The 17908-nt window shown below is 48.4% G+C and overlaps 1 protein-coding gene across 1 annotated transcript; it reads left to right on the top strand.

The window, feature by feature from the left end:
* The first annotated feature begins 44 nt into the window (after positions 1 to 44).
* THOP1 (thimet oligopeptidase 1) lies at positions 45 to 17076 on the top strand. Its single transcript, XM_066636203.1, has 13 exons — positions 45 to 133; positions 1202 to 1405; positions 3976 to 4124; positions 4440 to 4547; positions 5344 to 5446; positions 8074 to 8234; positions 8328 to 8463; positions 9355 to 9721; positions 11102 to 11303; positions 14490 to 14676; positions 15375 to 15503; positions 15618 to 15754; positions 16731 to 17076. The coding sequence occupies exons 1-13, from the start codon at positions 118 to 120 to the stop codon at positions 16887 to 16889; spliced, it is 2058 nt and encodes a 685-aa protein (XP_066492300.1). The 5' UTR covers positions 45 to 117; the 3' UTR covers positions 16890 to 17076.
* The last annotated feature ends 832 nt before the right edge of the window (positions 17077 to 17908 follow it).

The following is a 17908-nucleotide window of genomic DNA, read 5'->3' as shown; positions in this document are numbered from 1 at the left end:
GAAGGGCAGGGCTACTGTGGCTTCATCCTCCCTTCTCCCACAATGCCTTGCTCTCTCCTGGTTCTGCAGGCTCCATGTGAGTGATCACTGCTTGGACTCAGCAGCAGCATAGAAAGGATGGCACCTCCCAAAGGTAATCTGCGGGGATGCAGGAAAGCGTTGTGGAAAGAGACATTCAAGAGGTGGGGTATAGGCAGGTTCCCACATTTTAACTTACTGGCGCTGCTCCTCTGATCTGTGGCCAACAGGCTGCAGCTCAACCAGGGAAGCTTTCCCCCGATCTGTTCAATGTGCGTGTTAGGTAGGAAAAAGAACAGGCTTCTGCCACCTGAGCTTCTGCCCATTAAAAGACACTCTAGATCTTGGGGGGGGGGGGGTGTCAGCCTTGTGTTGCTGGGATGGGGAGGGGCTGGAACAAGCTGCCACTTTTTGCACCAGAGAGTGGTAGCCCTGTCTGTAGTTGTTCTTTGGGTAGTCAGCAGCAGCAAGCTGGTTTAGTGTTTGAGTTTAGCACTGTGCTGTGAGAAAGCTTTACTAGCTGATTTCTGCAGAGCACACCTCTATTAAAGATTAAGCACCTCCCCCAAGTGGTGCAGAGTTTGCTGGAGTCACTCTGTCTGTAAGAGTTGTAGAGAGGTTACTCCTTATGCAAATGCCCATGTTCTTGCATTGAACCATTTCATAACTTTCTCTTGTACGTATACAAGGATTGCCCCCCATATGCAACTCAAGGATTGCCAAAAATAATGTGAATAACTATCAGTCTGGAATGCCCTTCTCGCATTTCCACAGGGTAGTTATAACTGTTTTTGTTCTGTAGGGTAGCTGAGTAATAGCTGAGGATATGCCTTAGGAATTGCACTTTAAATAAATATCTGGAAGCAAGTGGAAATCAAGGCTGCCTAGTTCAGAAGCTAGATGTGGTGTAGAATGTGGTGTCAGTCCAGAAAATCTATAACCAGCATACTTTCAAAAATAACTTGTGCTTTCTCAAAGATGAACCAGATCAAAATGATTGCAGGCCTCCATTTATGCGTTCAAAATATGGAGACTATGTACATGCTCTGGCGCCGACTTAGTGAAGACGCATTGGCAACTTGTGCCATGCTTTCTTCCTTGTCTCTCTTTCCCCTTCTGGAGTTAATGATGCCTTACTGAAGTGTCATGTTGCCCCACTTCTGATCTTACCTTACCTGTGCAGTCAGCATGATGGATGCCCAGACTTGCAAGCCTTCCGCCAACCGTCTTCGATGGGATCTGACGGCTCAGCAGATTGAGAGCATGACGACAGAGCTCATTGAGAGGACCAAGCATGTATACGATGTGGTGGGTGCCCTGGAGCAGCAGGAGGTATCTTACGAAAACACCCTCAAGGCCTTGGCTAATGTGGAGGTGGAGTATACAGGTTAGTGGAGAAAAACAGGCCTGGTGAGGCTCCATGCTCTATGTTCTTGCATTTGTGAGGAAGCTGCGCCTGGCGTCAAGCACACTGGCTCATCTCTTATGAGGTGGCAACAACCTGTTGCTGCAGTTCTCTGTGCTAGTGTCTTATAGCCTTCCAGGCAAAATGAAATATACTTGGGGTGTTGCTCATCCTAAATTGCTCAGTGGATGCATATCTTAGAAGTGGCTTTTATGTCTAGTTGTGTCCCTTAAGAGATTTCAACTTGACCAAAAATTTAGAATCTAGCCTGTTTTTCCCATTGTCTTTCTCTACCCCCTACTCTCCCAGTCTTAAAAATAAGCATCTGGAGGATCATTAAGTTACCTGTAAATCCAAGCTGCTTGTTAAACCTAAGCTTTATCACTTGAAGGCTGCAGTCATATGAACCCTGAAAGTAAGATTCATTCACTTCTGATGAGCTTTCTTTAAGTAAACACGTACAAATCAGCTCTCCTTATCTATGGATTCAGGACCTGCAGATTTGATCCAGATCAGGAGGGCCACACTGTACCTCCTGGACAAGTCAGGAGGGAGGCCATCTAAGGCACAGGGAGGCCACTGTTCTGCCAGATTCCCACTCCATGCCTCACTTAGGGAACTTATGCCCACTCTAAGCTAAGTAGCTCCCCTTTCATTTCCTAACAATGGCCCCAGTTCTCTACAGCAGCACTGCTAGACTCCACCACCAGGGCAGCTTGCCTGTTTAAACTGCAGGGACCCAGTTCCTAAGGCAGCAGTCCTTCCTGGTATAGCAGCACACCTCAGCCCTCCACAGCCTGGTCAAGTACTCAGTTAGTCACCAAGCCAGTCAGAGTATCCAGGGCAAAGTCAATAAGGCAAGTCACAGTCCAAGGTCAGATTCCAAAGTCAATAAGCCAAGCCAGTTTCCTCTCCAACCTGCACTCCTCCTACAACCCACACTCCCTTCCTGCCTCAGGTGCTCCTTATATCCCTGAGGGCCCTATTGCCTTCAAGTGACTGCAGCTGTGCAGCACACGCTGCTGGATGCCCAGGCCTTACCCTTAAAGGGGCCACTGCTGACACCACATCTACCTCCTCGCCAGATCGTCCACGATTCCAATACAGCCGCGTGCAACCTCCCCACACCTCGGAAGGCCTGCCAGAGCCTTTTAAAACACATTTCCAGTTTTTCACTAAATTAGAAGTGTGTCTTAGAAGGCTCTGGCAGGCCTTCTGAGGTGTGGGAATCCATGCACAGCCTCCCCACATCTCTGAGCACCTATGGACACAACCTGAAGACAGTTGCATCCGGAGGTCCTCTGAGGGTCCCATCCTGCAGATTTGATTATCTGTGGAGGGTCTGGTAACAGATCCTTTGCAGATACTGAGGGCCAAATGTACAAGATCAGGTTGTAGGGTGTGAATCCACTATCTGTTTTCTTATTTAACACAAAGGGAATGTTAAGGCTGACTGAGGGTATTTGTTTTTGTTTTTTTTCTTAAATCAGGTGGCAGCCCTAAAATAAACATACTGTGACTGAATTGGGTGATTTTTCTCCATAGCACCTGTCAGGGCACCCACGGGCCCGGGTTCATCCCACATCGGGGAATTTCTCTATGTCATAGGGTATGAGATGTTCATGCTGCCCACAGAGGTCCCTCCTCTGTAAAGGAAAAACCATGCTTACTCTGTGTTTTGCAGTGTAACAAGGCATTCTTTATTATTTGTCTGATAACAATTCAGATGCCTTGGTCCCATGTGGATACTTCTCCCAAGAGAATGCTGCTCAGGCAGTACTTCTTGCCAAGTTCGCCATGGATCCGCCTTTACACAGAATACCGGTGTATAGCGTTGAACCTCCAGTACACTCTGCCCTGCCTTGAGGTCAATACCAGTGACTGCCTCCTATCTCTAGCCTGGCCCTGGCTGTGGTTGAACAACCTGGTCTTCAGCAGCAGGCCCAAGATGCACTCAGGCCCAAATGCCTTTCCTGGTCACCACAATATGGTGTCCCACGTCATTGTTGGCTACAGAATCTCAGGTCCTTCACCAGATACAGGGGTGGGTACAGTATCTATCTGCTGTCTCCCTTCGCCATCTGCTTGGCTTGGGTTTAAATCTTCTCCTGCCACTTCCTTGGCCTGTTGGATCTCAGTTGGGCTCAGGTATGCCCACTTAAGTGGAGAGCTTGGCATCACCTAATCCTGCGGCCCCTCCTGGTTGGATCTTGTCCAGCCCTAGCAAAGCTTTAGCAGGGTTGGACCACCCCAGATGTACTAGTTGTTGCCTTGGGAGACCAGGATCTGCGTCAGCTGGCCCCTCATACCACCTCAGAACGGGCATTTTTTTAACCCAGATAGTCTCCACTTGACAACAGCTGCCACTTGGAGTGATTTTAAAATGGTTTTTATGTCATGGCTGTAACTTTGGAACGGCCTTTAATCTTGGCTGGTGGGCGTTGCAGAGTCCTAATTGGCTGAAATAGGGTGGGCTTTGGGGAGGGCTTTCTGGAGGGCACTGGCACATACTTAGGATGTGTAGGATGATCTACTGGCTTTTGTCCTTTCAGTGCAGAGGAACATGCTGGACTTCCCTCAGCATGTCTCACCTATCAAAGATATTCGCACAGCAAGCACCGAGGCTGACAAGAAGCTCTCAGAATTCGATGTGGAGATGAGCATGAGACAGGATGTCTACCAAAGGATCATCTGGCTCCAGGTGGATGGTGGGGATAGCACTAGACCAGTGGTTTCCAAATTTACCTGAGTTACGATGCCCCCACAGCCTCTTTATTCCAGCTCAGCCAGGTGCCACCATTTTGGTTCTCTGGAGATCCAAAATGGCTGTGCCCAAATCTCCCAAGATTTTGTGAGATCCCGGTTGGCAGTACCTAGGGGGATGGGTAGGAGGCACCACTGGGGACATCCTGTGGCACCCCTCTGAGTGTACTGCAACACCCTAAGATGTTGTGATGCACAATTTGGGAACCCTTGCACTAGACAGTGGGCAACACGATGATCTTTTCTCTTACAGCAAAAGCTGGATAGTGTTTCTGTGAAGCCGGAAGCAAAAAGGTATCTGGAAAGGCTGATCAAGCTGGGGAGGAGGAGTGGCCTCCATCTTCCTGATGCAACCCAGGAGGTGAGAGTCCATCAACTGATCAGAGAACTCTCACTGGGGAAGCTGGGACTGGGTTCTGCAGATTCACAAGGTGGGTAGGACACCCCACCATTATGTAAAACTGGATGAAGTTGCCCCTTCACAGGCTGACCCCTGTAATTGCCACCCAGGATTGTAGACTCCTTTCCCATTTCCTCAAAGCTGTGATTGGCAAAATTCCTTACCTGCTTTTCAGTGACTGCTCCCAAAAGTGGGGGATTCCCCTGATTGCTGGCAAAGGGCTCTGTGGCTACTTTTTCTGCTGCTGTGCCTTTTATTTTTGATGATCTTTTTCCTAGGTATGTAATCATCTTGTATTTCTCATTCTATGAACTGCCTTGGGTGTAAGAGAAAGAGGCTGGATAGAGGTCCCTTAATAAATAATTAAATGTGAACCATGGAAATAAGTAGACAGTAATATGTCCAATAATGCTACTGCTTTTTAGCACTCCTTGGTTAGAACACTGTTTGTTCTGGTTGATTAATAGCTGTTGTAGCCAGTGAATACAGTGCCAATCAGCAGTTTCGGCCAATTGGTAACTTCCATCGGTGATGTCTCATATAGTGCTGTTTCAGGTAGTGCTCAGCTTTTTGGGAATGGATCCTAGGTATTATCAAACGTATTATTATTTTATGGTGGCAAGCCAAAGGACACCCTCCTGGAGCGGAGGGATGGGGGTTCAGAATGTGGTGGTAGAAGATGAAGCTATCTCAGCTGAAAACACAGATGTGTCTTCTTCCTTGGCTCAATTTCTTTCTCTCTGTCTTTTAAAACAAGAAAATCAAGAGCATTAAGAAAAAGCTGAGTGTGCTCTGCATCGACTTTAACAAAAACCTCAACGAAGACACAACCTTCCTTCCTTTTACCAAGGAAGAACTGGGTAAGACTCTGAAGGAGTGAATGAAGGAAAAGCCTCTGGGGTTGTTTCCACACACTCTAGTGCTGCTGAGGCATTGCTTTTCCATAATTATTTGGAAGTGAAAGAAAAATGGAGGTTTCACATAGCGCTTGACCAAGTGCTGGGTTACCCAGCAGTGCCCTTCTCCATGGTCAAGGTCTTTCTATAGTGTTGACTCACAATTAAGTCCTGTTCAGCAACACTCCCCTGCAATGTTAGTTAATATTTTCTTCCTTCTTTACTGGTTCTAGTGTGTTTTATTGCTTCCTGTTCTCCACAACTGAAGGGTGATTGCTGAATTGTCCTTTAACTAGTTTCTGTTAATTATGGGATGGCAGGAGCTTTAGTTTACTGGTTTCCTTGCACTATTGTTTCTCCTGTTGTAGTGATATACAGATGAGCATCGCTTAACAACAGGGATGTGTTCCCCAGTCCCCATCATTAAGTGATGCCATCTTTAAATGTCATCACCTTTTTAAGGCCTCCGTAGTCGAGGGGAGCTATGCTTCCCTCGCCTCCAGAGGCTTTTCTGAGCCCCTAAGAGGCCACTTGCATCTGCCTTCAGCATCAGCAGGGCTCAGAATGGCTGATTTTGCAAAAAAAAAAAAAAAAGCAACTTCCAATTTCTGGAGGAATAGTGGAAGTGACATTTTTATGCCTTATAAGGCATTCTGAGACTGGGGAAGCCTTTGGGCAATTTTGCAGTTTTGCCCAATTGGGCTCCACGCATGGCGGGGGCCCCACATTTCCCCTTCCGCCCACTGCTGCTTCCAATTGGCCTGAAATTGAATCACTTTGGAAGCAGCTCCCACCCACTACTGCTTCCGACTGGCCCAAAATTGGTGCCATGTGCATGCACGCCTCGCTCTTTCCCTGCTCTCGCATCTCCCAGCACCACCCTCTACCCCCTTGCTCTGGAGCGGGCTGCTGCAGATAGGGTGTGGTTGGTCTGTGGAACTCCTTGCCACAGGATGTGGTGATGGCGTCTGACCTGGATGCCTTTAAAAGGGGATTGGACAAGTTTCTGGAGGAAAAATACATTATGGGTTACAAGCCATGATGTGTATGTGCAACCTCCTGATTTTAGAAATGGGTTATGTCAGAATGCCAGATGCAAGGGAGGGCACCAGGATGCAGGTCTCTTGTTATCAGGTGTGCTCCCTGGGGCATTTGGTGGGCCGCTGTGAGATACAGGAAGCTGGACTAGATGGGCCTATGGCCTGATCCAGTGGGGCTGTTCTTATGTAGGGTGCTGACAGGTGAGAGTTGGGGAGCACTGCAGGCTGGGCACACACTCCCTCCCTGCCTCCCTTTGATCTCCCAGGTGCCTGTTCTGCACAGCCACTAAAGGTACAGGAGTCCTATCCACCTGCACAGAAGTAACACATTTTTTTTTTTTAGTTTGGCTCTATTCAAGCTAAGAGCTAAAAAAATTAGTAGAGGGGGCCCTGCAAAATTAGAGGGGCCCCCACAAAAATATTTCCAATTGGACCATGCAGCTCCTAAGGCCAGCCCTACTTCCAGTTTCCCTCCAGAAACCGGAAGTTGTGTGGGTTTTTTTTAGCCATTCTGAATCCTGCAGAGGCTGCAGGTAGACATTCACCTGTAGTGCTATTCCACTATGGGAGCAGGGCTGGCTCATCTGTGAGGCCAGGCGATGCAAGTTGCATTAGCAGTGGATTGCAAGAAGTCTGCCACTGCTGCTACTGCCTCCCTCTAGCCTGCCATCAATGCAAGCCACAGTAATCTGCCTCCTGCAAAAAGCAGACCACCTCCCTCCTTACTGTGCTTCCACGTGTGCTGTCATCAAAGCAAGCAGAGTGAGACTTCCGATTTTTATTTACAGGGATAACATAAATGAAGGAGGTAATTCACACAGTCCCTATGAAATAAAACCAGAAGTCCTGTACTTCTGGGTTAGATGCCAGCAGCACTTGCAGAGCACGATAAACATTTTGGGTTGTGAGGTTTTTTGTGTAGCACAGAGGCAGTGGACCCCAATCTACATCAGGTGGCATTCTGAGTTGTGCAGCCGCCATTAGAAGAAGAAAAAGATAAGGGAACGGTAATTCAAGTGTTCCCACCGAACAGAATTGGAAGGCATTTCAGCATTCCTCCCCCAACCGCACACTGAACAGGAAGCAGTAAAACAGATGTGAAGGTAAATCTTTCATTGAAAAGACACATGCTGGACCAGCTGGTTCTGCAACTGCATTTTCCCATCAAAAAAGAAATCACAAATCAGCTCTCAGTCATGGGTAAGAAACATAGAAAACACTGGAACATAGCAAATGATTTGGATGCATTTTAAAAAGAAAGTGAACAAAGAATGGCAATTCCAGACAAAAGGGTTAGTGTGGAAGCAAAACACAGTATTTTCCTAGTGGCAGGCTATGTTCAGGGTGCAGTTGCTGGTTTTGTGCTTGTGGATCTATCTTCCTTCCTTCCTTCCTTCCTTCCTTCCTTCCTTCCTTGATGAAGCATGCGTGCATGCTTGTAAACGTGGGTGGGGAAGAGTGAACCTACAAACCTAGAAGCAGGATCTGGTGAAAAGAACGCCATACAAAGCGTTGCATGATGGGTCTCTCTTTGTCTTTATTCACTTCCAGGAGGGCTCCCTGAGGACTTTTTAAGCTCTCTGGAGAAGACAGATGATGGCAAACTCAAGGTCACCTTGAAGTACCCCCACTATTTCCCCTTGATGAAGAAATGCCATGTGCCAGAGACCAGGAGGAAGATGGAGGAGATGTTCAACTGCCGGTGCAAGGAGGTAAGTGGGCCTTGATTCTGTTTCTGCTCTTAACCTGCTCTCTAGGGCTCCATGCCTGTTCGCCAGACTCATTGTGTGATCTGAATGCTGCAGGATAATTGCCTGATCCTCAAGGAGCTGGTTGATCTGAGGGCCCAGAAGTCTGCTCTCCTCGGGTTCAGCACGCATGCTGACTTCGTGCTGGAGATGAACATGGCTAAGAACTGCAAAACGGTTTCTACTTTTCTAGGTAACGTCTCTTGAAGGTCAGTGAGAGGTTTCTGCCATCCCCTCCTTTCTTAGAAAATAAACAGAGCCCTGCTGCATGAGACCAGTTGCTGAGGGCAAGCAACAGGGGGCTGCTGCCTTTGTTCCTCGCATAGGGGCATCTGGATGGCCATGGTTGGAAAGGGATGCAGGACCAGATGGGCCCACTTTGAAGAGTTGATCCAGCATGTGCCTTTATACCGTGATTACAGGCATTCCCTCCCCTTATCTTTGGATCCCATATCTGCTGTTTTACTTATCTGCTGTTCACAACCCCCCCCCCCCATGCAAATGACTTATCTGGTCTCTGATTGCAGCTCTCCTGTCACTCCCTGTTGTGTCTGGATGTTTCTGTGCCGTCTGCAGATGCTAACAGGAAGCAGGAAGCACTAACAGGAAGCAGGTTGAAAACAACCCAATGCTTAACATAGAGTTCACAGAGCCTCTTGCTTCCTGTTAGCATTTGCAGACAGCACAGAAACAGTCAGACACGAGGGCTGCAATCGGAGACTACGTAAGTCATTTGTGCAATGTGGGGAGGGGATTTGTGAACCACTTCTTGTAAGGTTCGTTGCTATCCATGGTTTCTGTTATCCATGGTGGGAGCTGGAACCTATCCCCCATGGGTGAGAGAGGATGCCTGTATTCTTTAAAATCCAATTTCTGTAGTTCAGCACTACTAAAAGAGCTGTCCTGTCTGCTTGTGCCTGATAGTCTAGACCTGTGAGGAGTCTCGCCCTACTCCATGGAGAGGAGGGGATGTCTATGTAGTTAGCCCTGGAGAAGGAAGCCAGAGGAAGGATAGTCAAGTTCCTTTTCCATGGCTGTTGGTGAGCCATGCTGCTAATTACTCATTCATCTCTGTTTCCTGCAGAAGAGCTTTCTGAGAAACTGAGGCCCCTGGGGGAGAAGGAGCGAGCAGTCATCCTTGAGATGAAGCAGGCAGAGTGCAAGAAGCGGGGTCTTCCCTTTGATGGCCGCATCAATGCCTGGGACATGCGCTACTACATGAACCAGGTAGAGGAGACGCAGTATAGCGTGGACCAGAACTTGCTGAAGGAGTACTTCCCCATGCAAGTGGTGACAGCCGGGCTGCTGCAGATCTACCAGGAACTGCTGGGTCTCACCTTCCAGCTAGAGGAGGATGCCCAGGTGTGGCATGAGGATGTGCAGCTCTATTCAGTCAAGGACGTCGCTTCAGGAGAGACCATAGGCAAGTTCTACCTGGACCTTTACCCACGGTGAGTCTTGTGAGTGACCTATGGCCAGAAAAATCAGAGTGGTGGGGAGGACGTGCCAGGCTGCAGGTGGATTAAGTGACTGGCCAGGCAAAGTGACTGGTCAGATAATGGACAGGTAATTTTGAGGTATTAATTTAATTATTGAACCTTCTTTTCTTCTAGTTTTATGCCACCCCAAAGTTCAATATGCAGGCGTTTCTCCCCCCCATATCCATGGAAAATAGGTTCCTGCTGCTACTGTGCATATCGAAAACTGCGAATAGCAGCAAACCCTACAAGGTGGTTCACAAATCCCTCCCCCATCATGCAAAGACTTGTTTGTTTGATTGCAGCCCTCCTTTCCCTGTCACCTCTATCTCTTTGTCTCTGTGCTGCCTGCAAACACTCTCAGGAAGAGCTACCAGGAAGCGGGTTGGAGGGCTGAAAACAATGCAGTGCTTCTTGTTAGCTCTTCCTGCTTCCTGTTAGATGTTTGCAGACAGCACAGAGACGGAGGAGACTGCGAACGGAGGGCTGCAATCAAAGTTCTTTGCATGATTGGGGGGAGAATTTGTGAGCCACGGATACAGGGAAGATGCTGTATTTTCAAAAACGTATTTTAGAAAAATTCTTTTTCTAATATATGCTGTAGATAATGATCCCTTGAAAAAAATTTTAAAAGTACAGCAAAAAAATGACTTTATCAGCAAGTTCGATACTAATTAGAACACTAATTGTTATTGTGAAATGATGAGTTAAGCTTTTAACACCTTCTAAGAAATTGCTGAAAGTTGTGAATGTTGCTGAAAATTATAATGTGAATTATGTCCCAAGCTGCTCTTTGGCTTGTATTCTGGGCTACTAGGGCAGCCTGTGGTAATAAAAGAAATGAAATTAAAATTAACAGCAACAATGAAAATGTCAGTTGTTTTTTTTAAGCAGTGCATTTATTAGGATCAACCTGACACGCAAAATCCCACAGAACAAGCTTTCAGGTTATCAAGAACTCTTTGGGCGCAATCCTAACCCCTTATGTCAGTGCTTTCCAGCACTTTCCAGCACATAAGGGCAATGCAGCTCCGAGAAAAGGGAACAAACATTTCCTTACTTTGAGGAGGCCTCCGTGAGTGACGTCCAACTGCAGGATGCGTCACACGTCCATTGGCACTGCTATGCCAGTGCTGGAAAGCACTGACATAAGGGGTTAGGATTGCGCCCTTCAGCATACTAGGTGTTAAGCAAAGCTTGTTTTTCAAAAAAGAAAAAAACGTTGGGATTTTTTCAATCATAGAATTCTCACTTCACATCTTGTGTGATGCTAAATGTGTTTAACTCATTAAGTTTAATGACATACAGTCATGGCTGGTGGGTTTTTGACAGTGTCTCCCCTTCCTATACCAGGGAGGGAAAATACGGCCACGCAGCTTGCTTTGGATTGCAACCCGGGTGCCTGCTGGCGAATGGGAGCCGCCAGATATCTGTGGCTGCCATGGTGGCCAACTTTACCAAACCCACCCCAGACTCCCCTTCCTTGCTCCAGCATGATGAGGTGGAGACCTACTTCCATGAATTTGGACATGTGATGCACCAGCTGTGCTCCCAGGTGAGGGGCCTGGAAGGAACGAACCCAGGTGGATGGGCAAGGAGCAGGGTGGGCTGCAGGAGAACCAGCCAGTCAGGCAATGTCAGAACTTGAATTCCAGAGGCTGATGGAGAATGTGGAATCTTAACTGTCTGAGAGATTTTGGGCCCAATCCTATCCAGTTTTCCAGTGCCGGTGCTGCTGTGCCAGTGGAGTATGTACTGCTTCCTGTGTTGGGGAGGCAGTCTTGGAGGCCTCCTCAAGGTATGGGAACATTTGTTCCCTTACCTCGGGGCTGCATTGCGGCTGCACCAGTGCTGGAAAGTTGGATAGGATTGGGCCCTTTGTCTCCTCCACTTTGGTCTGAGTGTCACAGACTCCTTGTTGGAGGCTAAGCACATTTCACTGGGTATGATCACAGAAATGTGATCTCTTAGGCAAACTGTAGTAGGGACTGGAAGGAGCAAATGAGCACTGAAGTTATGCAGTGGCAAAGGGTGGCCCCAGTGCAGATCTCAGCTGAGCTGCAAACCTGCTGGAAGATGATCTTGTGACCAGCATTCCCAATGGATCTGGTGTGTGGACTCCTTCAAAAGCTGTATGTCATTGTGACTTCACCTCTGGCCGTTTGGTGATAACACTATTACTGAATGGCCACTTGGCAGCGCACCGGAGAGGAAATGATGCTTGTTGCCCACCTGCTATGTTAAATTAAGTATGTCGATGCTGTCATCAGTGATTCTCAAACTTTTAGCACCGGGACCCACTTTTTAGAATAAGAATCTGTCAGGACCCGCTGGAAGTGATGTCATGACTGCAAGTGACATCATCAAGCAGGAACATTTTTAGCAATCCTAGGCTGCAATCTTACCCACACTTACCCGGGAGTAAGTTCCATTTACTGCCAGAAGCATATACATAGTAGCCTGTTCAAAGTACAGATCTGTAACATTTCCCCAAATGCAGTCACATACCATGGTAGCTTGAAGTCTGATATGTTAAAAATAAAATATTGAAATGAATGGGGACCCACCTGAAATTGACTCACGACCCACAGTTTGAGAAACACTACAAGAGGGTATTGGACTAGGTGGGCCCACCTGGGAATTATCTTCCAGGGCTTTTTTTATGGCTTTATTAAGGACATAAGAAGTGCTCTGCTGGATCAGATGAAGGAGGCCCATCTAATCCAACATCCTGTTTCCCAAAGTGGCCATTCACTTGCTTTGCATAACACTGGGACTCGATTGTTTAAGGACTGGGGAATAATCCCCATGAAACTCTATGTGGGGAAAAGGGGAAGGATTGCTCCAGTGCCTGTGTCCTGAGCAGAGCAGGAAGGGCTGTTCACTTTGAAATTCTCTCTCAAATAACCAACTGAAAAGGAGAAGTCCTAAGCACCCCATAGTGTGTATATATAAGGGCAAGCTCTTAGCTCTTCAGTGTGGGAAGCTGGAGTGAAAATCACTAAGCTGTTTCACTGCTGAATCGCATTCCTGGACAGACAGGACACCTGTGTCCTTCATAAATACACCCACAGTTGTTTAAAAAACTGCATTGTCCCCATTTCAGTCTTGCCCTAAATTCTGACCAGTAGCGTAGCTAAGGCACCTGGCACCCAGGGACACAAAATTTTTTAACATCTCATATCCCAATAACACTCCCCCAAAGTTTTTAACAAAGTTTTAGCCCCAGACCGCAGCTGTTAAAAATCTTTTAACAACCCCCCCCCCCCCAACACAACTTTTTAGAGACTTCTGTAAGGCACTTCTGGTTTTTGGTGAAAATTGGATGCCCTGGCGGACCTAGAGGGGAGCAAATGGGGCAAATGCCCCAAGTGCCGACCCTCCAGGGGCACCTCTGGACCCCCGTCCCCCCAGGAGGAGCGCCCAGGAGCGCTGCGGAGAGACAGCTTGCTCCGTCAGTGCCTCAGCGCCAACTGAGCTGCCCCCCTCCCCTCCTCCTTTATAGGAGGATAGGAGACAGGCACCCTAGAGAGGCACTGACGCTCTAGGGCACCCATCTCGTCTCCTCCTATTAAGGAGGGGGGAGGGGGGCCACCCATTCGGGGCCAAGATGCTGCCTGAGAGGCAGCTTCCCGCTGTCTCCCAGGAGCACTCCTGGGCGCCCCTGCTCTGCCTCTGAGGGCATCCCTCAGAGGTGGGGGGGAAGCTTCTTGGCCCGGGTTGCCCCTGCTCCACCTCAGGGAGGGTGTCCCTCAGAGGCGGAGAGGAAGCGGCCCGTGCCCCCTCCAACTTCTGAGGAGATGCGTGCCGCTTCCCGGCTCCCATGGAGCCTTCCGCATAGCTTACAAGCTTCGTGAATGTCTCCACTGCAGCAGTCTGGGGCCACTTGAAGCAGCCCCAGACCGCTGCCACAGAGATTCCCATGACACGGAAGACTCTGTGGGGACCTTGGCTGCCTCCTCCGTTCCCCCTTGTTTTCAAAGGGGGAAAGAAGGAGGCAGCTGCACAGAAGTAATTGTGGTGACAATGACGTCACCACAATTACTTCTGGGTCAGGTGCGTGGGGGGGTGGAGAAGGGGGGCAGAATACTGGGGGTTGCCCCGGGCGCGGGGACCCCCAGGAACACCACTGATTGGATGTACCTTTTGAAGGTCTCCAGAAAACCTTCTGAGGCCCGGGAGGTACTGGGTACCTTCTGAGGCCCAGAATACCACACCCTCTGAGACTGTGTCTTAGTCACTTTTCAAAGGGTACTTCTGGTTTTTGTCGAAAACTGGAAGTGCTTTTTGTAGGCCTCTAAGACACCCTGTGAAGATGTGGTACCCCCTTAGCTACACCACTGTTTCTGACAGAATGTCAGGTTACCAGAGGGACTTGGGAATTTAGAACCCAAAAGTGTCTCTAGTCCTGCAAGGCCTGGGGGAGAGTGAGGCCCTAGCATGTAGGAACTGGTGGCAGTGGAAGAATGACCGAACAAGTTGGCATGAGGTATCTTGGACTCCCAGATCAGGAACATTACAAGTACCACAGTGTAGCTTCTGCTCTGGGTGAGCCGCTTTTGGGGAAAGCACTTAGGTTGTGACAAACTGCCCCTGTTGGGCTTAGCTTGGGGAATGGCTGGTGTGTTTTCCCTCAGAGTTCCTTCTGGGATGTTTGCCAGTCTTTCTTAAGCTTCTGGTCCTATTTGTTCCTTAGCATTCCAGTTCACATGCCGCTTCTTCTTTCTTGCCTTTCCACCAGGCCGAATTTGCCATGTTTAGTGGGACCCACGTTGAGCGGGACTTTGTGGAGGCCCCATCTCAGATGCTGGAGAACTGGGTGTGGGAGAAGGAGCCATTGCTACGCATGTCCAAACACTTCAAGACGGGCAGCCCCATCCCAGATGACCTTCTGGAGAAGCTCATCAAGTCTCGTCAGGCCAACACAGGTTTGAAGTGATTCTCTGCACCACAGTGCTTGTGCGCCCAGGTGTTTGGTGGGTAGTTCCTTGAGGCATTGAACTCACAGCTCAGTGGTGGAACACTGGTTGCCAGAGGGGCCAACTATGCCACTGAGGCAGCTTAATATGTTCATGAGTAAAACAGCTACCTAAGAATTGCCCTGCTGGGTCACTTGGTCCTGCTTCCTGCAAACACCCACAAACAGGGCATGAAGATAGCTGCCTTTCCCTGCTTTGTCCTCCCAGAAACTGGTGTTAACCATGTTCTGCTTTTAGTCAGAGGTGCCAGAGGTCATGAACATACAAGCAGTATATGATGTGCATGTAGAAGGTCTTGGGTTTAATCCCTAATATCTTGTGTAGCAGGTGATGGGACAGGCCCCTCTCAGCCAGAGGTCAGAGGAGACTATTCTGGGTTAGATGGGCCTGTGGTATGACTCGGTAGAAAGGAATTGAATGTGTGCTGATGCACCTATGAGAGAGTTTTATGTACTGTGATGGAATGTGCAGAAATTGCCGACATGGAGGTTGACTAATGCCTCTACTGAAAAGATGTGGGGAAGCAGGCCTAACCTTAGAGAGTGGTTAACCTACACTGCCATTCCCCCACTTGGACAGTAGCCTGTTGCACAAACCACGATCCCACTTCTTATTGGAATCCATAGGCCTTCTTTCTTTCCTCACAGGTCTCTTCAACTTGCGGCAGATTGTCTTGGCCAAGGTTGACCAGGCGTTGCACACACAGACAAAAGCTGATCCTGCAGAGGAGTATGCCCGGCTGTGTGACAAGATCCTGGGCGTTCCTGCGACACCAGGTGATGGGGAAGTAGGGTGCTGGAGGGAGGGAGGGAGGGAGGGAGGGGCAGAGAAGAGTGTGGTTTTTCTCCCAGGCCCTTGAACTCATCTTTCCTTGTATTGCCCTCTGAAAGGTACGAACATGCCAGCCACATTTGGCCACCTGGCGGGAGGCTATGATGCCCAGTACTACGGTTACCTTTGGAGTGAGGTGTATTCCATGGACATGTTTAGCACCCGCTTCAAGCAGGAAGGAATCATGAATAGTAAGGTACGGAAAGGGAACACGTGCCCATCACCAGGGCCAGTCAGGGAGGCAAAAGCATATCAATGTTCCTCATTTGTTATTCTGCAAAACTCTGTCCTGCTCTTTGTTGACTGGAACTGACACACTGCTCTGAAGGCCTCTTCATGTAACTCGGCTCCACAGTGACCTCTGCAGAATCCACCCTTAGATTCATCAGGAGCCATTCAGCAGCTGTCAGGATCTTAGCCAGCCGGCTATAATCTGGGACCAGGCGGCTTTGATTGGAATGTCCATCTCTTTAAACATCGGCAAATGGCACCTGCTAGGGAGGTGATCTGGTTCAGAACCTGTGATCTAAAGTCAGTCTGCCAATCGTAGTATGTGCTGACTGGTTTGGCACAAGGAGTCAACCAATGAAGCATTTGGATTTTGTTCCAAGAACAGTTGCAGAATAGTTATCCACTTTTTCTTGCAATATACAGTGAATACAAGGATAGCTCTGTCACCTATATAAAGTGTTTTTTTAAAAGAAATAAATTATTTTTGAATTTAAAATAAAATGCATACAAAAGGATTAACAAGAAGCAGGAAAACGAAACAATCACATAGTTGGAAGCTGAGTGTCACACTTACTTTGGACTAGACACCCCTTGTGGTTAAGAGCTTAGTTTTAGGTTCAAAGCAGCCAAGACATTTGAGGTTTGGTTCACTGAAAAAGTGTCTCTTAACTAGTTTTTGGGTTCAGGTGTCAGTATGACTCCCTGGTTTCATGGGTTGTGTGAATGAATGATGGCAGTTGCTCCTCGTCCAGGACCTCTGCACCTCAAGACAGCAGCGAGTTTATGAAGTTGAGTACAAAGAATGCCAAGCCAATGCAGACAAGACACTCCCAAATCTGTTCTGCATTTTGGAAACTCAAACCATAAGTCCCATTTTTCTCTGCACAGACAGAATGTTGCAGCACAGTGTCTGAGTGGGGCTCTTGTCTTCTCCTCTGCAGGTGGGGATGGACTACCGGAACTGCATTCTCCGCCCAGGGGGCTCGGTGGACGCCTCTGACATGTTGCATAAATTCCTCGGCAGAGACCCCAAGCAGGATGCCTTCCTAGCTAGCAAAGGGCTGGATGTGGGGCCCAGCGCCCACCCCTTGGCTTGCTGAGCAGTTGCTGCTCCTTTCCTGGCCTGAGGAAATCTCCCTTGTCTAGTTCTGTGTGTGCTCAGAGGTGTCTGCTCACGTTTCCTGTTTTTTTCCTAGGGCCAGAAGCCCTGGCTGGTGGTTGACAGATCCTGTTGTAGAACTAACTTAGCACCAAGTGTGGAAACGGGTGGGTGGGTGGGAGGGGTCTATCTTGCTCCAGCATGGGGGACAGGAGGTCTGGAAGGGGGGGTTATGCCCCCTCCATGCACCTCCTCTCAAACCCAGGCTTAGTGAGGCCAAAAATAATGTCACTAATAATGTTGGGTAGACAGAAGGAAGAATATTTCCAAAAGAGCAATAATTAGAGTAGGTTGATGGTTGTTCTCATTAAAAGCTGCCTGCTTCTTTACAAACAGAGGAAATTTCTCAGACTTGAAATAATTATTTCCATCTCTACGGGTGGGAAATCAGAGAGGGGGAATGGGGGAAAAAGAGAGGAGTGGTCAATCCCATCTTTGTTTGCAACCTGGACCGTTGGCCTTTGCCATATCAGCAGCTGGGCCACTCTCACTTGGAAGGGGGATCCCCTGGGATTTGCAAAGGGAGCCTAGCCTGGGTCTCTCTGATCTGAGGGTATTTGCTCTCCTGGTTGCACAGCTAACATTTCAAAGAAAGCTGACTGTGAGTTGTGCTGACAGGCTTCAAGGTAAGCGGCAGTCTCGGTGAGGGGATGGCTTTTGCACTCCATGGCCCACCTTCTCCATCCCATCTCAACCCCCTGCTGTGACTCCATTCTGCAGCAGCATCACCTTTGTTTACATCACTCTGACATCCAGCACAAAACGGCTTTTGATGTTGGGCTGGATGATCTCTGGATACTTCTCAGACTGGCCAGGGGCACCGACAGTCCTTTTATTTATTAGATCAAACAAGGGTCTCTTGGTTTTTAAAAGGCATAATTTTTTTTGACATAATTTTAGTGTTTGACTTTTTCTGGGTTATGTGGGGGTTTTGAGGTAAGCTTCAGTTTTTCCATTTGG

The sequence above is a fragment of the Tiliqua scincoides genome, chromosome 8 (genome assembly GCF_035046505.1).
Source record: "Tiliqua scincoides isolate rTilSci1 chromosome 8, rTilSci1.hap2, whole genome shotgun sequence".
Taxonomy (NCBI): Eukaryota; Metazoa; Chordata; class Lepidosauria; order Squamata; family Scincidae; genus Tiliqua; species Tiliqua scincoides.
This window is presented reverse-complemented; position numbering and strand designations above follow the sequence as displayed.

What these genes read in the sequence shown, in the direction of transcription:
- THOP1 (XM_066636203.1), top strand. An exon ending in AAAGGATCATCTGGCTCCAG is followed by an intron (nt 4,125 to 4,439) that starts GTGGATGGTGGG and finishes TTTCTCTTACAG; the next exon opens with CAAAAGCTGGATAGTGTTTC. An exon ending in AACGGTTTCTACTTTTCTAG is followed by an intron (nt 8,464 to 9,354) that starts GTAACGTCTCTT and finishes TGTTTCCTGCAG; the next exon opens with AAGAGCTTTCTGAGAAACTG.